This window comes from Impatiens glandulifera, chromosome 5 (assembly GCF_907164915.1).
Source record: "Impatiens glandulifera chromosome 5, dImpGla2.1, whole genome shotgun sequence".
In the NCBI taxonomy this organism is placed as follows: domain Eukaryota; kingdom Viridiplantae; phylum Streptophyta; class Magnoliopsida; order Ericales; family Balsaminaceae; genus Impatiens; species Impatiens glandulifera.
In genome coordinates this window covers 8,535,176-8,550,008 of record NC_061866.1, presented here as the reverse complement: position 1 = coordinate 8,550,008, position 14,833 = coordinate 8,535,176, and the positions used below count along the sequence as shown (strand labels likewise).

Sequence of the window (14,833 nt, the reverse complement as noted above, 5' to 3'; positions counted from 1 at the left end):
ATTTAGCGCATGATTCAACTAATCTGTCAAGTGTGAATTTGTACCAATTCAAATTTGGGATATTATAAACATCTAAAATAGATTTCAGAATTATAATCATGCATGTACAAATATATATTTGAGGATTATTAACAATGCATAAAAGTGTATATAAATTACAAAAATTAGATTAATTATATACCAAGATTGTTGACCCGAATTATTTGACCAGAGAAAGCAACTGAAAACATATAGTACAAAGTCTATCTTAAAATTATTGTCAGCTACTGTATTCTCCAATATTTTGATTGGCATTTCAGTCACTTTAGAACCGCCACTTGTATTTCTCCATCGACTCCTAAACTCCGTCAACTTGTAGTCGAACGACTTGGTCTCGTTTATTTCGTATTCTACAATATCTATCTCCCTCTAGGGAGACCCAATATGTACATAACATCATCTTCTTCGTTTTTTAATTCCTCACCACTCTATAGGATGATCATACGTGTATTAGTGTTAAACACCCTAACGAGGTATCGAGAGAGTTTCTCGGGGCATTTAGAAAGGGATAGTGACAGAAGACTTCCAAAGCACATGTCACCGCCTCTCTTTGTTGATTAGATAGTCGTTGAATAAGATGGTAAATGCCACAAGACGAGGTCCTGGTCACAAATATGTTGTGGACAACTTTTATTTTTTTAGGGAATGGTTAGTTGTTGTTGTACTCTCTACTGTCTCTTTTTGGGAAGGGTTAGTTGGTGCCTTCCTTTGATATACTCTACATAAAAAATGAACCATGAATAAGTACACACAGATATATCGCTAAACAAGTAAACACAGTTATACATATAAATCTAAGATAACAAATAAAATATGGAGGGAAATCGTCCAGAAAATGAATCTTTTAGGAAAAAATCGTCCTGGAAGATATTTTTTTAGAGAAAACATCCCAAAAATGTACAATTTGGAAACAAATCGTCCTGAAAGATTTATTTTTGGGGGAGAAAATGTCCTGAAAGATCCATTTTGGGAGAACAAACATCCCGAAAATGTATATTTCGGGAGAAAAAAACGTCCCAAAAGAATTGTTTTCGGGAGAGAAAACATCCCGAAAGATTCATCTTTGGGAGAAAAAAAGTTCCAAAAATGTACATTTTGGGAATAAAATGTCCCAAAATATTCATTTTCGGGACGATTTGTTCCCCAAAATTAATCTTGCGTGAACAAATCGTCCTGAAAAATCGTCCCCAAAGTTTCATTTTTGGAGAAAAAGGTCCTAAAATTATTTTTTTCGAGACAATTTTTCCCTAAATTTTTTATTTTCATGACCTTTTTCCCGAAAATGAAATTTTTGGGAAAAAATCGTCCCGAAAACCAAAAACTGATTTATTGTTCGCCCAAACAAAAACATATTTTCAACAGCTCCAACCAAATATCTTCCTAATCGTATAACCTTAATCGAAAAACGCTAAACACTAACATCAAACAAGCAAACAATATATATGATCAAAACATCAAACAAGCATACAATATATTAGATCGCAAAATCCTAATCAAAAAATGCTAATCAAAAAATGCTAAACCCTAACATCAAATAAGCATAAAATATATCGGGATTTTACCTTGTGAATGTAGGAATAATCTTCTCCTAAAACGAAGATGAAGAGACATAGGTTTAGAAACGAAAAGAAATGAAAACGAAGCAAACAAAAGATACTTACCATTTCGAACTTTTAATCTAAAGAAGAAGGAAGAAGACAAAGACGTCGAATCGATGATGTCAGAATCGTTGACTAAAGACAAAGACTCAAATCGATGTTATTAGAATCGCTGATTGAAGAAGACGAAGACGCCGAATAAAAATAAGAGGTTTCACCGGAGAGGTAACTGAGACGCCGTAGAGGGAAATGAAGAGAAGAGAGTGAAAGAATGAGAGAAAAAAGGAAAAAAAATATAAAAAACTTTTTTTTTTAAATGGGCGATTTGGTCGGATTCGTGGCCTTGCTTTCACTGACCCTTTGTTGCCCCTATCATTTTTCTTTTCTTTTTTATCATTCCTAATAACAAGTGAATTGAAAATACTCTCACTAAATACTTATTCATCTCATATATTTTAAAGACGTCAAATTTGGGGTTAGTTTGAATGTGCATTTTTTTAAAAATTTTCATACTCAAATCTAACTTCTCATCATAAGAAAAGAAATTTTTATCATCATCATAATTTAACCATTATCAACTCATTCATATATTTAATCAACAAGATGAAGTATCACAATAGATTTAAAATGACTTCATAACTATATAAATTTTTAGAAAATTATGTTATCACTCCACATTATTTGATAAATTGAAATTAAGATTCGAATATAAAACATTGTATTTTAAGTATTTAATAACTTAAATATTTAGAAATAAAAATTGAATTAATCAAATAGAAAAATAAAAACTTTAAATACTCAATATTTGAATTATTTAATAATATAAAAATCTAATATCTAAAAAAAAAATATTTATATATTAGTTAATAAACTCAATATATATTAGTTAATAAACTCAATATATATAATTATATATATAATTTGATATATTAAATAAAAAATAATATATTTGTTAAGTATATTAAATTATTAAATGATAATTTGTTAACACAATTGTAAAGCCAAAAATCCGCTTTTAACTTGATATTCATGCCAAAAAAATTACATTCCTCTCAAATATGGAGAAGATAATGAATCAAAATGATATGCCTGACTATAGTACATTTAAATTATCGATTTAGATTAGTCTGACTTTTTTAGAATTACCACCTAATTTACTCCTAAAGAAATTAGAAAAAAATAATTATGTGTACAAACATATTTTAAAGATTCTGTTATTAGTTTGATACTTGATTACAAATAAGAAAAGACATCAACGTTGCGTCTCGTGTGCCATCGAATGATGATCTGTAATTTAAACTTTTAGTCCTATAAAAGAATGTCATTTTATTATTTATTTATTTATTTATTATATTAAAAAACATGTTTTGATGGTAAATTCAAGCATAAACATGTGTCTAGTTTTGGTATCAATTTATTCATAAAAACATAAGTATATGTTATTGTCATGGGTTTTAAACCTAAAATCTCAAAAAAAAAAATACAAGTACTTGTAGGTGAACAACGACGCTAAAAAACGGTGCATAAAAAAGAAATAAATGTTAACACGCCAAGGTAGTCCTTTGGTAAGAATCCGCTTAAGAAAGCAAAATGTCACGAGTTTGATTTTATTTGAAAACGTTCTGAGTTTAAATGAAGGTTATGGTTAGTGTCATGCTATTCTCTTTTAATAATTAAAAGAAAAAGTAAAAAATGTTAGTTAAAAAGTAAAATAATATTTTATGATTTTTTTTTTTGTTAGAAATAATATTTTTTTGATTTTTATATTTTGTAAATTAATTAAATCATTTAAATACACAAAATAAAACAAATGCTAAAAATAAGAAGGCAAGCAAGTCCTTAGTTAGTTGACGGTCGGGCAGACGAGTCTAAGAAGCGAGGTATAGACTAAATAGGAAGGATGAGTTAGCGTGGTTGACTTCTCTCCTTGGTCACCTAGTTCGTGTTTACTGTAGAAAAGCACACCACGATCACATTTTCTTGGTCGTTCGATAAGCCAACCAAAACCAAATTTTCAAAAAAATATTTCAAGTCTTAGATCAAGCTCATTCATAAAATATAATATGAAACCAAATACAACCTTCCAAACTCAAACCAAACATCATTATATCTTTAAATAAAAAAATTATTCTTTTTAACAAACCAAAAACTTGATTTTTGAACATAAAGACATCAAGAATACAAAGATTGCATTTTTCATTAAATTAGATTTTTGAATATTTTTGACTTAACATAATGATTTGAAAAGATTTATGAGCTTATTTAACTTAAAATTTACCTAAAGGAGCTGGTCCAATCGATCCCACCACTGACCGAGGTCTTTAACTCCAAAATATCAAAATCCAACCATGGCGATTTTTGGTTTTTTGCTCTCTCTTCTCTCGAGCTTCAATTCATTGCTCCAAATGATGTCTGGAACATGTTAAGAACAACCTAGCCTCAAGTTGAACACCCAACGTCCCAAATTCCCAGATTTTCTATTATTTGGCCAAAGTCATCGGCCAAATTGATTTTATCCGGTCCCTAAATCCGTGCAAGCTATTGGGGGAAATAATCACAATTATTTCTCTTCTTGAATGAAAAAAATAAGTTTGAGAGATGATCAAGTTGGCCTTTTTAAAAAATGGAACTTTTTTTTCTGTCTTTCTATTATTGAGACTGTCACCTCGAGAAGAAGGTGAGCTCGCAAGTCACGCTTGCGCGTTTTCGGTGATCCTTCAGTCGTTGGTGAGTGGCTTGCGTTCGTATACCATTTCGCGTCCCTTGATTGGGGCCTTCCGCTTGAACAATCGGGCCTAGGTGCCCAAGTCCTTGCCTCATATGAGATCCTTTTGTGGTCTAGGTGCTTGTTTGATTTATTTATATTGTTTTTATTTTATTTAAATAATTCCAAAATTTAATTATAAAACCTAGAGCGTAAAATATGCGTTTTATATATATATATATATAAACAAATACAATCACAACATCAATTAAATAGTTAATCATTTTTAACTCATTTAATTTGTTTGATTTATTTATATTGATTTTATTTTATTTAAACAAGTCCAAAATTTAATTATAAAATTTAGAGCGGTAAAATGTGGATGTTTACAATAATTTATATAATAATATATATAGGACAAATATATATAATAAAGAATAAAAAATATATATTTATTATCTCTAATCTCTCGTTTCTATTTTATAATTAGTTTAAATAAATTGTATTATAAAATTAATCTAGTAACTAGTGACGGATCTAAGAATTAGTTTGGGTGAACTTAAAATTTTTTTAAGATAAATAAAAATTATTGATAAAACAGTGTATGATTGTGGACTTTGCCATTTTTAAAAAAAATTAAAGAAGCAAATAGTGAATTAAAATGAAAAAATATAAAATTATAAGGGAGCACTAAAAAATCTATACACCAATTTATAATATTCAAATAATTATTCTGATTTATTTTTGAATAAATAAAATTAAAATAATTATCCCACCAAAAACCCAATTAAATAATTAATTAGACTAATTATTATAATAATTAAAGCCTAATTAATTAAAAAAAATGACCAAAACAAACAAATAAAATTATTTAGGATAAATATTATACTCATTTTATCTTAAAATAATTTTAGAAAAAAATTAAAGGATTAAAATAAATAATTTAGGATGAAATGAGTTACCCATTTCATCCCTAAAAAGCATTTGTTTAACCTTAAATATAAAAAAAGTAATAATAAATAAAATAAAATAAATTGGCAAAATATTTGTCATATTTATTTTAATATTTTGTGTATTTAAAAAGATCAAAATTAAATCAAAAGGGTGAAAGAAAAATCAATTTCAAAAACCCAATTAAATAATTAATTAGACTAATTATTATAATAATTAAAGCCTAATTAATTAAAAAAAATGACCAAAACAAACAAATAAAATTATTTAGGATAAATATTATACTCATTTTATCTTAAAATAATTTTAGAAAAAAATTAAAGGATTAAAATAAATAATTTAGGATGAAATGAGTTACCCATTTCATCCCTAAAAAACATTTGTTTAACCTTAAATATAAAAAAAGTAATAATAAATAAAATAAAATAAATTGGCAAAATATTTGTCATATTTATTTTAATATTTTGTGTATTTAAAAAGATCAAAATTAAAGTCAAAAGGGTGAAAGAAAAATCAATTTCAAACAAACCCTTAAGGTTTTAAAATAAAAATAAAATCAGTAATCGGGTGTAGCTGAAATCTTGGAGGAAAGCTACAACCGAAATCGCGTCCATCAGATGACCACTAGATTGTCATCCAACGCTCAAGGCATGCCCGCGTAGCCCGTTGTAGTGGAAAGAGCGCACGCTCATGAGGCACCAGATCGACTAATGCTTGTTAGTCGGGACGATAATGGAATGCCCAAACGCCAATGACGTTTGACGGGCCTCTGATGGAACGCGCTAACGTGCATGTAACGACGTTGTTTTGACCGCCACCGTTGTCTTCATTGCGACGCCGTAAGGATAAGGATGATATCTCATCCTTTGATTTTCCAAAAATGGAACTCTCTTCATAGTCAACCAAAATGGATGATTCAAAAGCTGAAATGATCACCCTATTTTGGTGATTATTTCTACTACTTCAATAGGGATGATTCATCCCTATTTCGTAAGTTAGCTCAAGAACAGTCAAAACACCATTAATGGTTTTTGACTAATTCGATCCACTTGAAGCTCCCACCGAGAGAGACTATAAATAGTCCACCTTAATCATTATGAAGGCAAGGAATAACATCTCAAGCCCTGAATCAAATTTTTTTGAAAATTCGCATTGAAGCTCAAATTTTCTGATTTTTCAAAATTTATGTATATTGCTTTAAAGCTTGGATCCAGACATCCAAAAAGTTTCCATATAGTCTAAGAAGTGTTCTTCAATCTTTGGTAAGCTTTCAGTCATCCTTTAATTAATACTTTTAGAAGCTTGTATGATGTCTAGTTCTTGAATTTGATGGTTGGAAATCGATCTTATGATCATTTATGAGCTTTATATGAAAGCTACAACCGATCAATCGATCTTAATAAGAAAAACTCAATTTTGAATTTGAATTTTTTTTAAAAATGGGTTTGTTCTTGGGATTATCCTTGAGGATCACAACCCATAAAGTTCCCAACACGATTGTAATGATGTTGGACAACTATTTGGATTATGTTTGATCCATCTCGATCATGTTTGATTAAAATAAAAATTTTTAAAATAATCGAAAATTTTGAGTTCTTGAATTGGTCCAAACGAACATCTCCAGTGTTATTGTTTTAGTATCAATCAAGTATATGAGGTATAAGGAAGCTATTGGCTATCTTCTTTCACCTCAAAATAACTTTATAACCAAAACCCGAACTTTGACTACAAAATATTTTGAATGAATTGATCATCACCCATGTCGATTGTTACCTTGGGGTGATGTTCTAATGTTCATGGGAATTTTGTGAAGCTACTCAGGCTTTTGGATAGAAAAATCTAAGCCTTCATCAAAATTGCAAAACCTGTAATTTTAATGTTCTTGAGGACCGAGAGATCCGACCGAGGATCCTCGGTCCTGACCGAGAGATCCGACTGAAAAATTTAACCTAGGACTAAGAGGTCCGACCGATGTTCTTCATCGATGACCGAGAGATCCAATTGATGTTCTTTAGCTAGGACCGAGAGGTTCAATCGAGGATTTTTACATCCAATCGAGACATCAGACCTAGGACCGAGAACTCATGATCCTATGACCGATGACTTCCACCTAGGATCGTGAGGTCCGACCAAGAGGTCAAAACTAGGACCGGAAAATTTCGACCCTAACTGAAAATTCTTGAACCTAGGACCGATGAACATAGCCTAGAGCTAGCCCAAGACCAATGGTTTCTACACCTTGACCGATAAATCTTAGCAAGGACCAAGTGTCCTTAGCACCTCGACCAAGGGTCCCGGACCCCGACCGATAAAAACGAACCCAAGTCTTAGGACCCCGGTCCTAAGGCCTGTTTGATTTTTATTTTCAAAATCCAAAATTATTTTTGTAATTTTAGAACCTTACACCATTTTCTAAATTTCCGAAAAATTAGAAAATAATTTCAAAATAATTTTAGAATATTTCAACAAAAAAGTATTTTGATAAAGGCTTGTTTGAGATTTTTGTTTATACTCTAATGCCTTTAAATGCCTGATATTCTTCAGGTATTTTCCTCCCTAAGTTATCATAACCAACAAGTACTAGCATTTAAATAATTTTTTACGATTCTTTAAATAACGCAAGGTTTCGCCTTAAGTGAGACTAGAGTTAGAGCTAGGGTTAGAGTTAGGGCTACCCATCCCTCATTTTTTTTTTATAAATTACTAACTGATTTTTTTTTTATTACATTAAGTAACTGGACGATGTGAGAAACATTTCTGAGATTTTATTATTATTATTCTAGACTTCCTATGAGCCAGGTCCTCCTGAATGTGGACATGATCTTAGTTGAGTTTCGTTAGAGCTATGTTATTAGGTTTGCGATTTTAAAAAACTACCGTCGCGAATTTTGTTGCAATAACCATCAAATCATCTCCGCGAAATTCAATCCATTTGTTAGCGACAAACCTTTTGACAAAATATAATAAATTTTGTTTTGGAAAATCAAATCCGCCGCTAAAAAGCATCTGTCAGATAAATTCCCGTGAATTTTGTATCATATGCTTACCTTCTATTTTAGGAATGTTTTTAAATTTTTTCGGATTATTTTTCACTTTTTTTTTCCCTTTTTTTAATAATTTTATCTACGTTTGTTATAATATCGTCGAATTTTTGTAACGGCGCTTAATACAAATTTTTTTAATATTTTTATATATATATATATTATTTTTTGTGTGTGTCAATTGACACTATAGAGGATGACATGTTATAGTTTTATTCTAAATCAACCATAAACATGATTTCATTGTCTATTTAATCAATTATATCACTTAATAATTTTTTTATAAAAACAAGTTGTTCACATTGTTTGGGAAATGAGATGATAAAATAAGTTATTTAAATTTGTAATAGATTGTATTAAATTTTGTAAAAATTAAAGTAGGAATCTTTTAATATTTAAAAAAAAATAATAATAATTGAATTGTTGAAACAATAAAGAAATTGCAAGTGTGAAAGGCCTGCCCATTTCTATTGGGGTCAAAGAGAAAGAAGAAAACAGGTTTCTTTCATTTTTCTTAACCCAAAACAGCTGAACTTTTGATCTAGTTCATTTACAGACAAACAATCGATTGAGAGAGAAAGCTAGATTACGATCCATGAATGATGAGAGTAGCAGCAATCTGGAGATGGGGAAATCCGAGAGATCTGTGTGGTTGATGAAGTGTCCTCCTGCTGTTTCCAAGTCATGGAAATCTCACTCAGACGCCTCCGATTCTCAGCCTGTAGCCAAGGTTATCGTTTCCGTCGATCCCCTCCGCTCCGATGATCCTTCTTCTCTCCAGGTACATCATATATAGTGTTGCTTTAAGTGCTTAATCACTATGGGTCTTGTTGCAACTAGTATTGATAAAAACTAATTGAGTTAAGCTTCTTTCTTTCTATCATAGATGAATTGTTGATACAATTGGGTAGTCAATTAACTTCATGACTGATGGTTATGAGAAAATTTATGTTTGGTCATGTATTCATGTTTTCAATCTTATCATGTAAATCTCTATATATTGACCCAATATGAAAACAATTATCACTGTTATGTTTCAGTATCCTGATTATAATCAGAAATCTTCAATAAGTATTTTCTGAATTAGTTTCTGTATCAAGTGGTTGGCTTTGTTCTAATGATTTGGGAGCCCATATTTCATCTTTAAGGGTTACCTTCTTTGCTTTTAGAACTGAATTGTTTGGTGGCTTTCCCTTTGATTGATTACTCTCAGGTAGTAATTGTTGTTTGTTCTGTTCTTCATTTTATCTTTCGAGCAAGCAGTTCATGATGGAGATGGCTGACAGTGGTGTCGGCAACCAGCCGAAGAATTACTCTTTGAATATGTTCAAGGATTTTGTTCCTATGTCTGTCTTCTCAGAAACAACTCAAGGTTGGGATTTCTGTATCTATACCATGTGAATTCTGGCTTCATTTATTTTTTCTGTTACTTTTAATTATTCGCTTTTTATGAGGTGTTGTTTTTCTGTTTCTGGCAATAAGAACTTTCTGAAACTGATCTGTGTAAATAAGGTTAGGTGTTGCTGAATGACAATGAAACTGCAAATAGTGAAGTATTCTACTACTATTTTACAAAGAATAATATATTAACTACAAATATGGCTATATTTATGGAATACAGTTTCTATTTATGAAAGCTGAAAAGTTTTGGTGTCTATGGTGAAGTAATTGAAAGCTGTTACCAAGCTGAACGTTCTCAATTTTAGGCATTGAGAACTTTAGTATTCAAGTTTGGTGCGTTCAAAGGGGAAAATAATAAGAAAAAGTAGACCTTTATCTCGGAAATGCAAATAAATAAAAAACTGTTTCCCTCGTTGATATATCACAAATAATAATTCATTGTTTAGAAAAATGCAAGCCACCCAACAATAATTTTGTAGTTAAACAGTTATTTTTCGGTCGGTGGTTCAGAACTCTAGTATAGTCCTTAACGGATTTAACCAATAATTGAATTTCCTATCAGAATTTTGTGTAATCTTGGACATGTTTTTTGTATTTTCATTTTTATTATGTGCCATGATTCTACATTTAACATCTTACATTGAACTGGGCGAGGATGGCAGTTTGGCTTTCAAATGGTTGATGCGGAAAAAACTACTTTTGTAGGTAAAGTGGCCGTAGAGGGGAAGGTTGAACACAAGTTTGATATGAAACCTCATAATACTAACTTGGAAGAGTATAGTAAAATGTGCCGTGAGAGAACAAACAAATCGAATATTAAAAATAGACAAGTACAGGTGAGTTTCAATTCTCTAGCTCTTCTCCTTTCTTACAACATTTATATTCATTTTATTTACTCGTAGGTGATTGACAATGACCGAGGAATGCACATGAGGCCCATGCCTGGGATGGTTGGTTTGATTTCCTCCAGCTCTAAGGTAATTCCGTCGCCTTTGTATACATCCATTGACCATTGGATTTTGTAACTAGTTTAAGCTTCAGTAATTATATATTGCTTCAATTTAACTGTTGAGAAATGACCTTCTGTAACTTAGATTTCATTGTCTATCATTAAGTAAGATTTGTACTGGGCCTTGTTTGATATAGGGTTATTTGATTAACCAAGTGGTTATTTACTAATAATCTTGTTTGACGTAGGTTAATGAAAATCATGCTATTTAGGTAAATAGGTATTAAAGGTAAAAATATGTAATGATATATATTTTTTTATAAATAGGGTATTTTGGTTGATGATTGATTATTTATTCCAAATAACTTGTTATTTCCTCATCAATCACTACATCAATCAAATCATACTCAAATACCCTTCTTCTTAATTTTTTTTATAAGGAAAATGGCCTTTTCACTTACAATTCAAAGAACATACTTGACAAAACACGCAAGAAAACCCCAATTATCTCATATCCATTGTCAAACGTTTTAAAAAACCCTTCCTCAATCAATCTCCAAGGTAGATTACAATTTTCATACTAGTGATAGTTATGCATTTCGTTTTTCTCTGTTAGTTATTTTATGTTACGACTAATAATGTTTGGTCCAGGACAAGAAGAAACCAGTGCCTGTTAAGCCATCAGATGTGAAGAGAACCAGAAGGGATCGTGGTGAACTGGAAGATATCATGTTCAAGCTTTTCGAAAGACAACCTAATTGGGCATTAAAGCAGTTAGTCCAGGAAACAGATCAACCTGCTGTATGTTTTTTACAACATATTTCCAATTGTAATTAGAAGATCTATGTATCTGCCTTGCAATGGAGGATGAACTAGTTTAGTTAACAGTTGTTCTTCATTTTTTGCAGCAATTCTTGAAGGAGATACTGAATGAACTCTGTGTCTACAATAAAAGAGGATCTAACCAAGGAACATATGAGCTCAAGCCTGAGTATAAGAAGTCTATTGAGGATGCAGGTGCTGAATGACTTAATCCTTCCTTCTCTGACTATATTATACTCAAAATTTGAATCTAGATATGGGTCCAATTGAAAACTTGCTTATAATTTTCGTAATACAGACCTTAATCCATTTGGTATCAATGTGCTACACCCAAAAATGTGATCATAATCTAGAAAATCATTTGAATAACATAGAGTTTCACAAAAGAGGAATGGATGGATCAATGTATATATTTTGATTGATCGATGGTTAGCTAGTTGTGGCAGCTCCCTCGAGCTGGCTGAGATTTCCTTTCTCCTTAATGAGCTGCTGGTGGTGGTGCTTGCAAAATAGCCTACCTTCATGGGCTATGTAGTTGGAAGGACTAATGACACAACCTCCATAACTGCACCTAAAACATCCTTTGTGGTAAGCGCTCCCATCCACGGTAATCTGAACAATTTAATGGTCAAAATTGATTAAAACCGATAATAAATGATGGTAACAAGGAGAAAAAGAATTACCCTTTCGGTTGGATAGACGGTGTTGTTGCAGCCGAGGCATTTGGTGGTTGTGACGGCGAAGACGGTGGTAACCTTAGGTTTCTATATGAAGATGAGAAATTAATTAAAGGATAGAATGGTGATTTTAAAAGTTAATAATAATTATTACCTGACCAATAGTATTAGTATTATGATCAGTACTACTACTAGTGTCATTTGGTTGTTTCTCTGTTTTCAAAATTTTTGGTGTTCCTGGGAATTGAATGGATTATTTGAAAAAGGGCAATTACTAATTAGAGATATGATTATTAATTATTATTACCCTCAAAACTTTTGTCGAGACTTCCAGTTCTTTTGAAGAGTTGATCAAAGTGTGGGGGGCAATACAAAACCCCATCAAAGGAATTGAAGTTCCCTAGCTGCATGCAAATGGGGTCGATTGTTTAGATTGAAATGCTTATTGGGGTGGAAATGAAAAGAAACCTTGAGGGTGTTATTGCAATGATGGCATCGGAAACAAGCTTTGTGGTAGACGCGATTGTTGACGGCGAGCTTATCGACGAGATACACCGTCTTCTCACATGCCATGCATTTCTGTGTTGTTCCTGCAAATGTTGACATCTTCAATTCTTAACTTAATTCTCAAAATAAATTACAGAAAGAGAGGAAGAATGAATAGAGAAAAAAAAATTCATGATATTTTCTTCACCACCAAAGATAAAAGAGAACAATTGTGGGTTGCCATTGATTTCGGAACTAAGATATTTTTGTACATCTATGATCTAACAAAAGCTTCCGATTCTAATTCCTTTTAGAATAAATTAGATATTTTTATCAGTTTAATATAACATCAAGATATATTTTAATGTGGAAAATATTAAATATCATTAAAATTTAAGTGATTACAATTAAATATAGTAAGTTAATAAAAATAATGAAAAAATAACCATTTATATCTAAACTAAATAATATGAATCTTAAAAAATAGCAAGCAAAACATTGATAGAAAGCACATCACATAATAGGATTTTCATTTTGGTAATTGGTTAAAGCAATTTCTTTATAACTTCTTCGCCAGCAAAATAAAAATCATTTTTTTACGTGGTTTGTTCGGGTATTAAATACTAAAGCTGAGTGATTTTAGGAAATCTATATATATAATGATGCTTAATTTTTAAAGTGTCCGGATTGCCGGGTCGAGAGCTGTGGTTAATTTGGATACTTGGTCGGATTGTGGGTTGACCCGCCTTTAAATTTAAAACGGTTAAAAATAAAATTAAAAATGCTAGAGGTAATGTTTCGAACTTGCAACCTAACAAAACAAGTACAACTCTTTAACCAACTAGGCTACAAAGACTTTATATTTTAAATTAAACACCAAATTTGATAAACGCGGGACGTTTTAATATTAATATAGGTTCAACTTTTTAACTAACTAATCTATATATATACAATGATGCTTAATTTTTAAAGTGTCTAGATTGCCGAGTCGAGAGCTGTGGTTAATTTGGATATTTTGGTCGGATTGTGGGTTGACCCGCCTTTAAATTTAAAACAGTTAAAAATAAAATTAAAAATGCTAGAGGTATGTTTCGAACTTGCAACCTAACAAAACAAATACAACTCTTTAACCAACTAGACTACAAAGACTTTATATTTTAAATTAAACACCAAATTTGATAAACGCGGGACGTTTTAATATTAATATAGGTTCAACTTTTTAACTAACTAATCTATATATATATAAATATATATATAATGATGCTTAATTTTTAAAGTGTCCGGATTGCCGGGTTGAGAGTTGTGGTTAATTTGGATACTTGGGTCAGATTGTGGGTTGACCCGCCTTTAAATTTAAAACGGTTAAAAATAAAATAAAAAATGCTAGAGGTATGTTTCGAACTTGCAACCTAACAAAACAAGTACAACTCTTTAACCAACTGGACTACAAAGACTTTATATTTTAAATTAAACACCAAATTTGATAAACGCGGGACGTTTGAATATTAATATAGGTTCAACTTTTTAACTAACTAATCTATATATATATAATAATGCTTAATTTTTAAAGTGTCCGGATTGCCGGGTCGAGAGCTGTGGTTAATTTGGATACTTGGTCGGATTGTGGGTTGACCCGCCTTTATATTTAAAACGGTTAAAAATAAAATTAAAAATGCTAGAGGTATGTTTCGAACTTGCAACCTAACAAAACAAGTACAACTCTTTAACCAACTAGGCTACAAAGACTTTATATTTTAAATTAAACACCAAATTTGATAAACGCGGGACGTTTTAATATTAATATAGGTTCAACTTATTAACTAACTAATCTATATATATATAATGATGCTTAATTTTTAAAGTGTCCGGATTGCCGGGTCGAGAGCTGTGGTTAATTTGGATACTTGGTCGGATTGTGGGTTGACCCGCCTTTAAATTTAAAACGGTTAAAAATAAAATTAAAAATGCTAGAGGTATGTTTCGAACTTGCAACCTAACAAAACAAGTACAACTCTTTAACCAACTAGGCTACAAAGACTTTATATTTTAAATTAAACACCATATTTGATAAACGCGGGACGTTTTAATATTAATATAGGTTCAACTTTTTGACTAACTAATCTATATATATATAATGATGCTTAATTTTTAAAGTGTCTGGATTG

General features: G+C 31.0%; 2 protein-coding genes across 2 annotated transcripts; one reads left to right on the top strand and one right to left on the bottom strand.

The window, feature by feature from the left end:
- Nucleotides 1–8,821: 8,821 nt before the first annotated feature.
- Nucleotides 8,822–11,874, top strand: LOC124940614 (transcription initiation factor IIF subunit beta-like). The gene is made up of 6 exons (XM_047481136.1): nucleotides 8,822–9,114; nucleotides 9,597–9,705; nucleotides 10,440–10,570; nucleotides 10,637–10,711; nucleotides 11,335–11,484; nucleotides 11,592–11,874. Exons 1-6 carry the CDS (start codon nucleotides 8,929–8,931, stop codon nucleotides 11,709–11,711), a joined length of 771 nt encoding a protein of 256 aa, XP_047337092.1. The 5' UTR covers nucleotides 8,822–8,928; the 3' UTR covers nucleotides 11,712–11,874.
- A 50-nt stretch (nucleotides 11,875–11,924) lies between these two features.
- Nucleotides 11,925–12,890, bottom strand: LOC124940615 (LIM domain-containing protein WLIM1-like). The gene is made up of 5 exons (XM_047481137.1): nucleotides 12,651–12,890; nucleotides 12,490–12,586; nucleotides 12,360–12,419; nucleotides 12,189–12,265; nucleotides 11,925–12,117 (listed from the first exon to the last, which is right to left on the bottom strand). Exons 1-5 carry the CDS (start codon nucleotides 12,786–12,788, stop codon nucleotides 11,935–11,937), a joined length of 555 nt encoding a protein of 184 aa, XP_047337093.1. The 5' UTR covers nucleotides 12,789–12,890; the 3' UTR covers nucleotides 11,925–11,934.
- Between the last annotated feature and the right edge of the window lie 1,943 nt (nucleotides 12,891–14,833).

Bases quoted from the DNA above. Each gene is read 5' to 3' on its own strand.
- LOC124940614 (XM_047481136.1), top strand. From the start codon at position 8,929: ATGAATGATGAGAGTAGCAGCAATCTGGAGATGGGGAAATCCGAGAGA. The intron at 9,706-10,439 runs GTTGGGATTTCT...CTACTTTTGTAG, and splicing joins CTTCTCAGAAACAACTCAAG to GTAAAGTGGCCGTAGAGGGG. The intron at 10,712-11,334 runs GTAATTCCGTCG...TGTTTGGTCCAG, and splicing joins TGATTTCCTCCAGCTCTAAG to GACAAGAAGAAACCAGTGCC.
- LOC124940615 (XM_047481137.1), bottom strand. From the start codon at position 12,788: ATGTCAACATTTGCAGGAACAACACAGAAATGCATGGCATGTGAGAAG. The intron at 12,420-12,489 runs GTAATAATAATT...TTCAATTCCCAG, and splicing joins TCTCGACAAAAGTTTTGAGG to GAACACCAAAAATTTTGAAA. The intron at 12,266-12,359 runs ATAATACTAATA...TCATATAGAAAC, and splicing joins CACTAGTAGTAGTACTGATC to CTAAGGTTACCACCGTCTTC.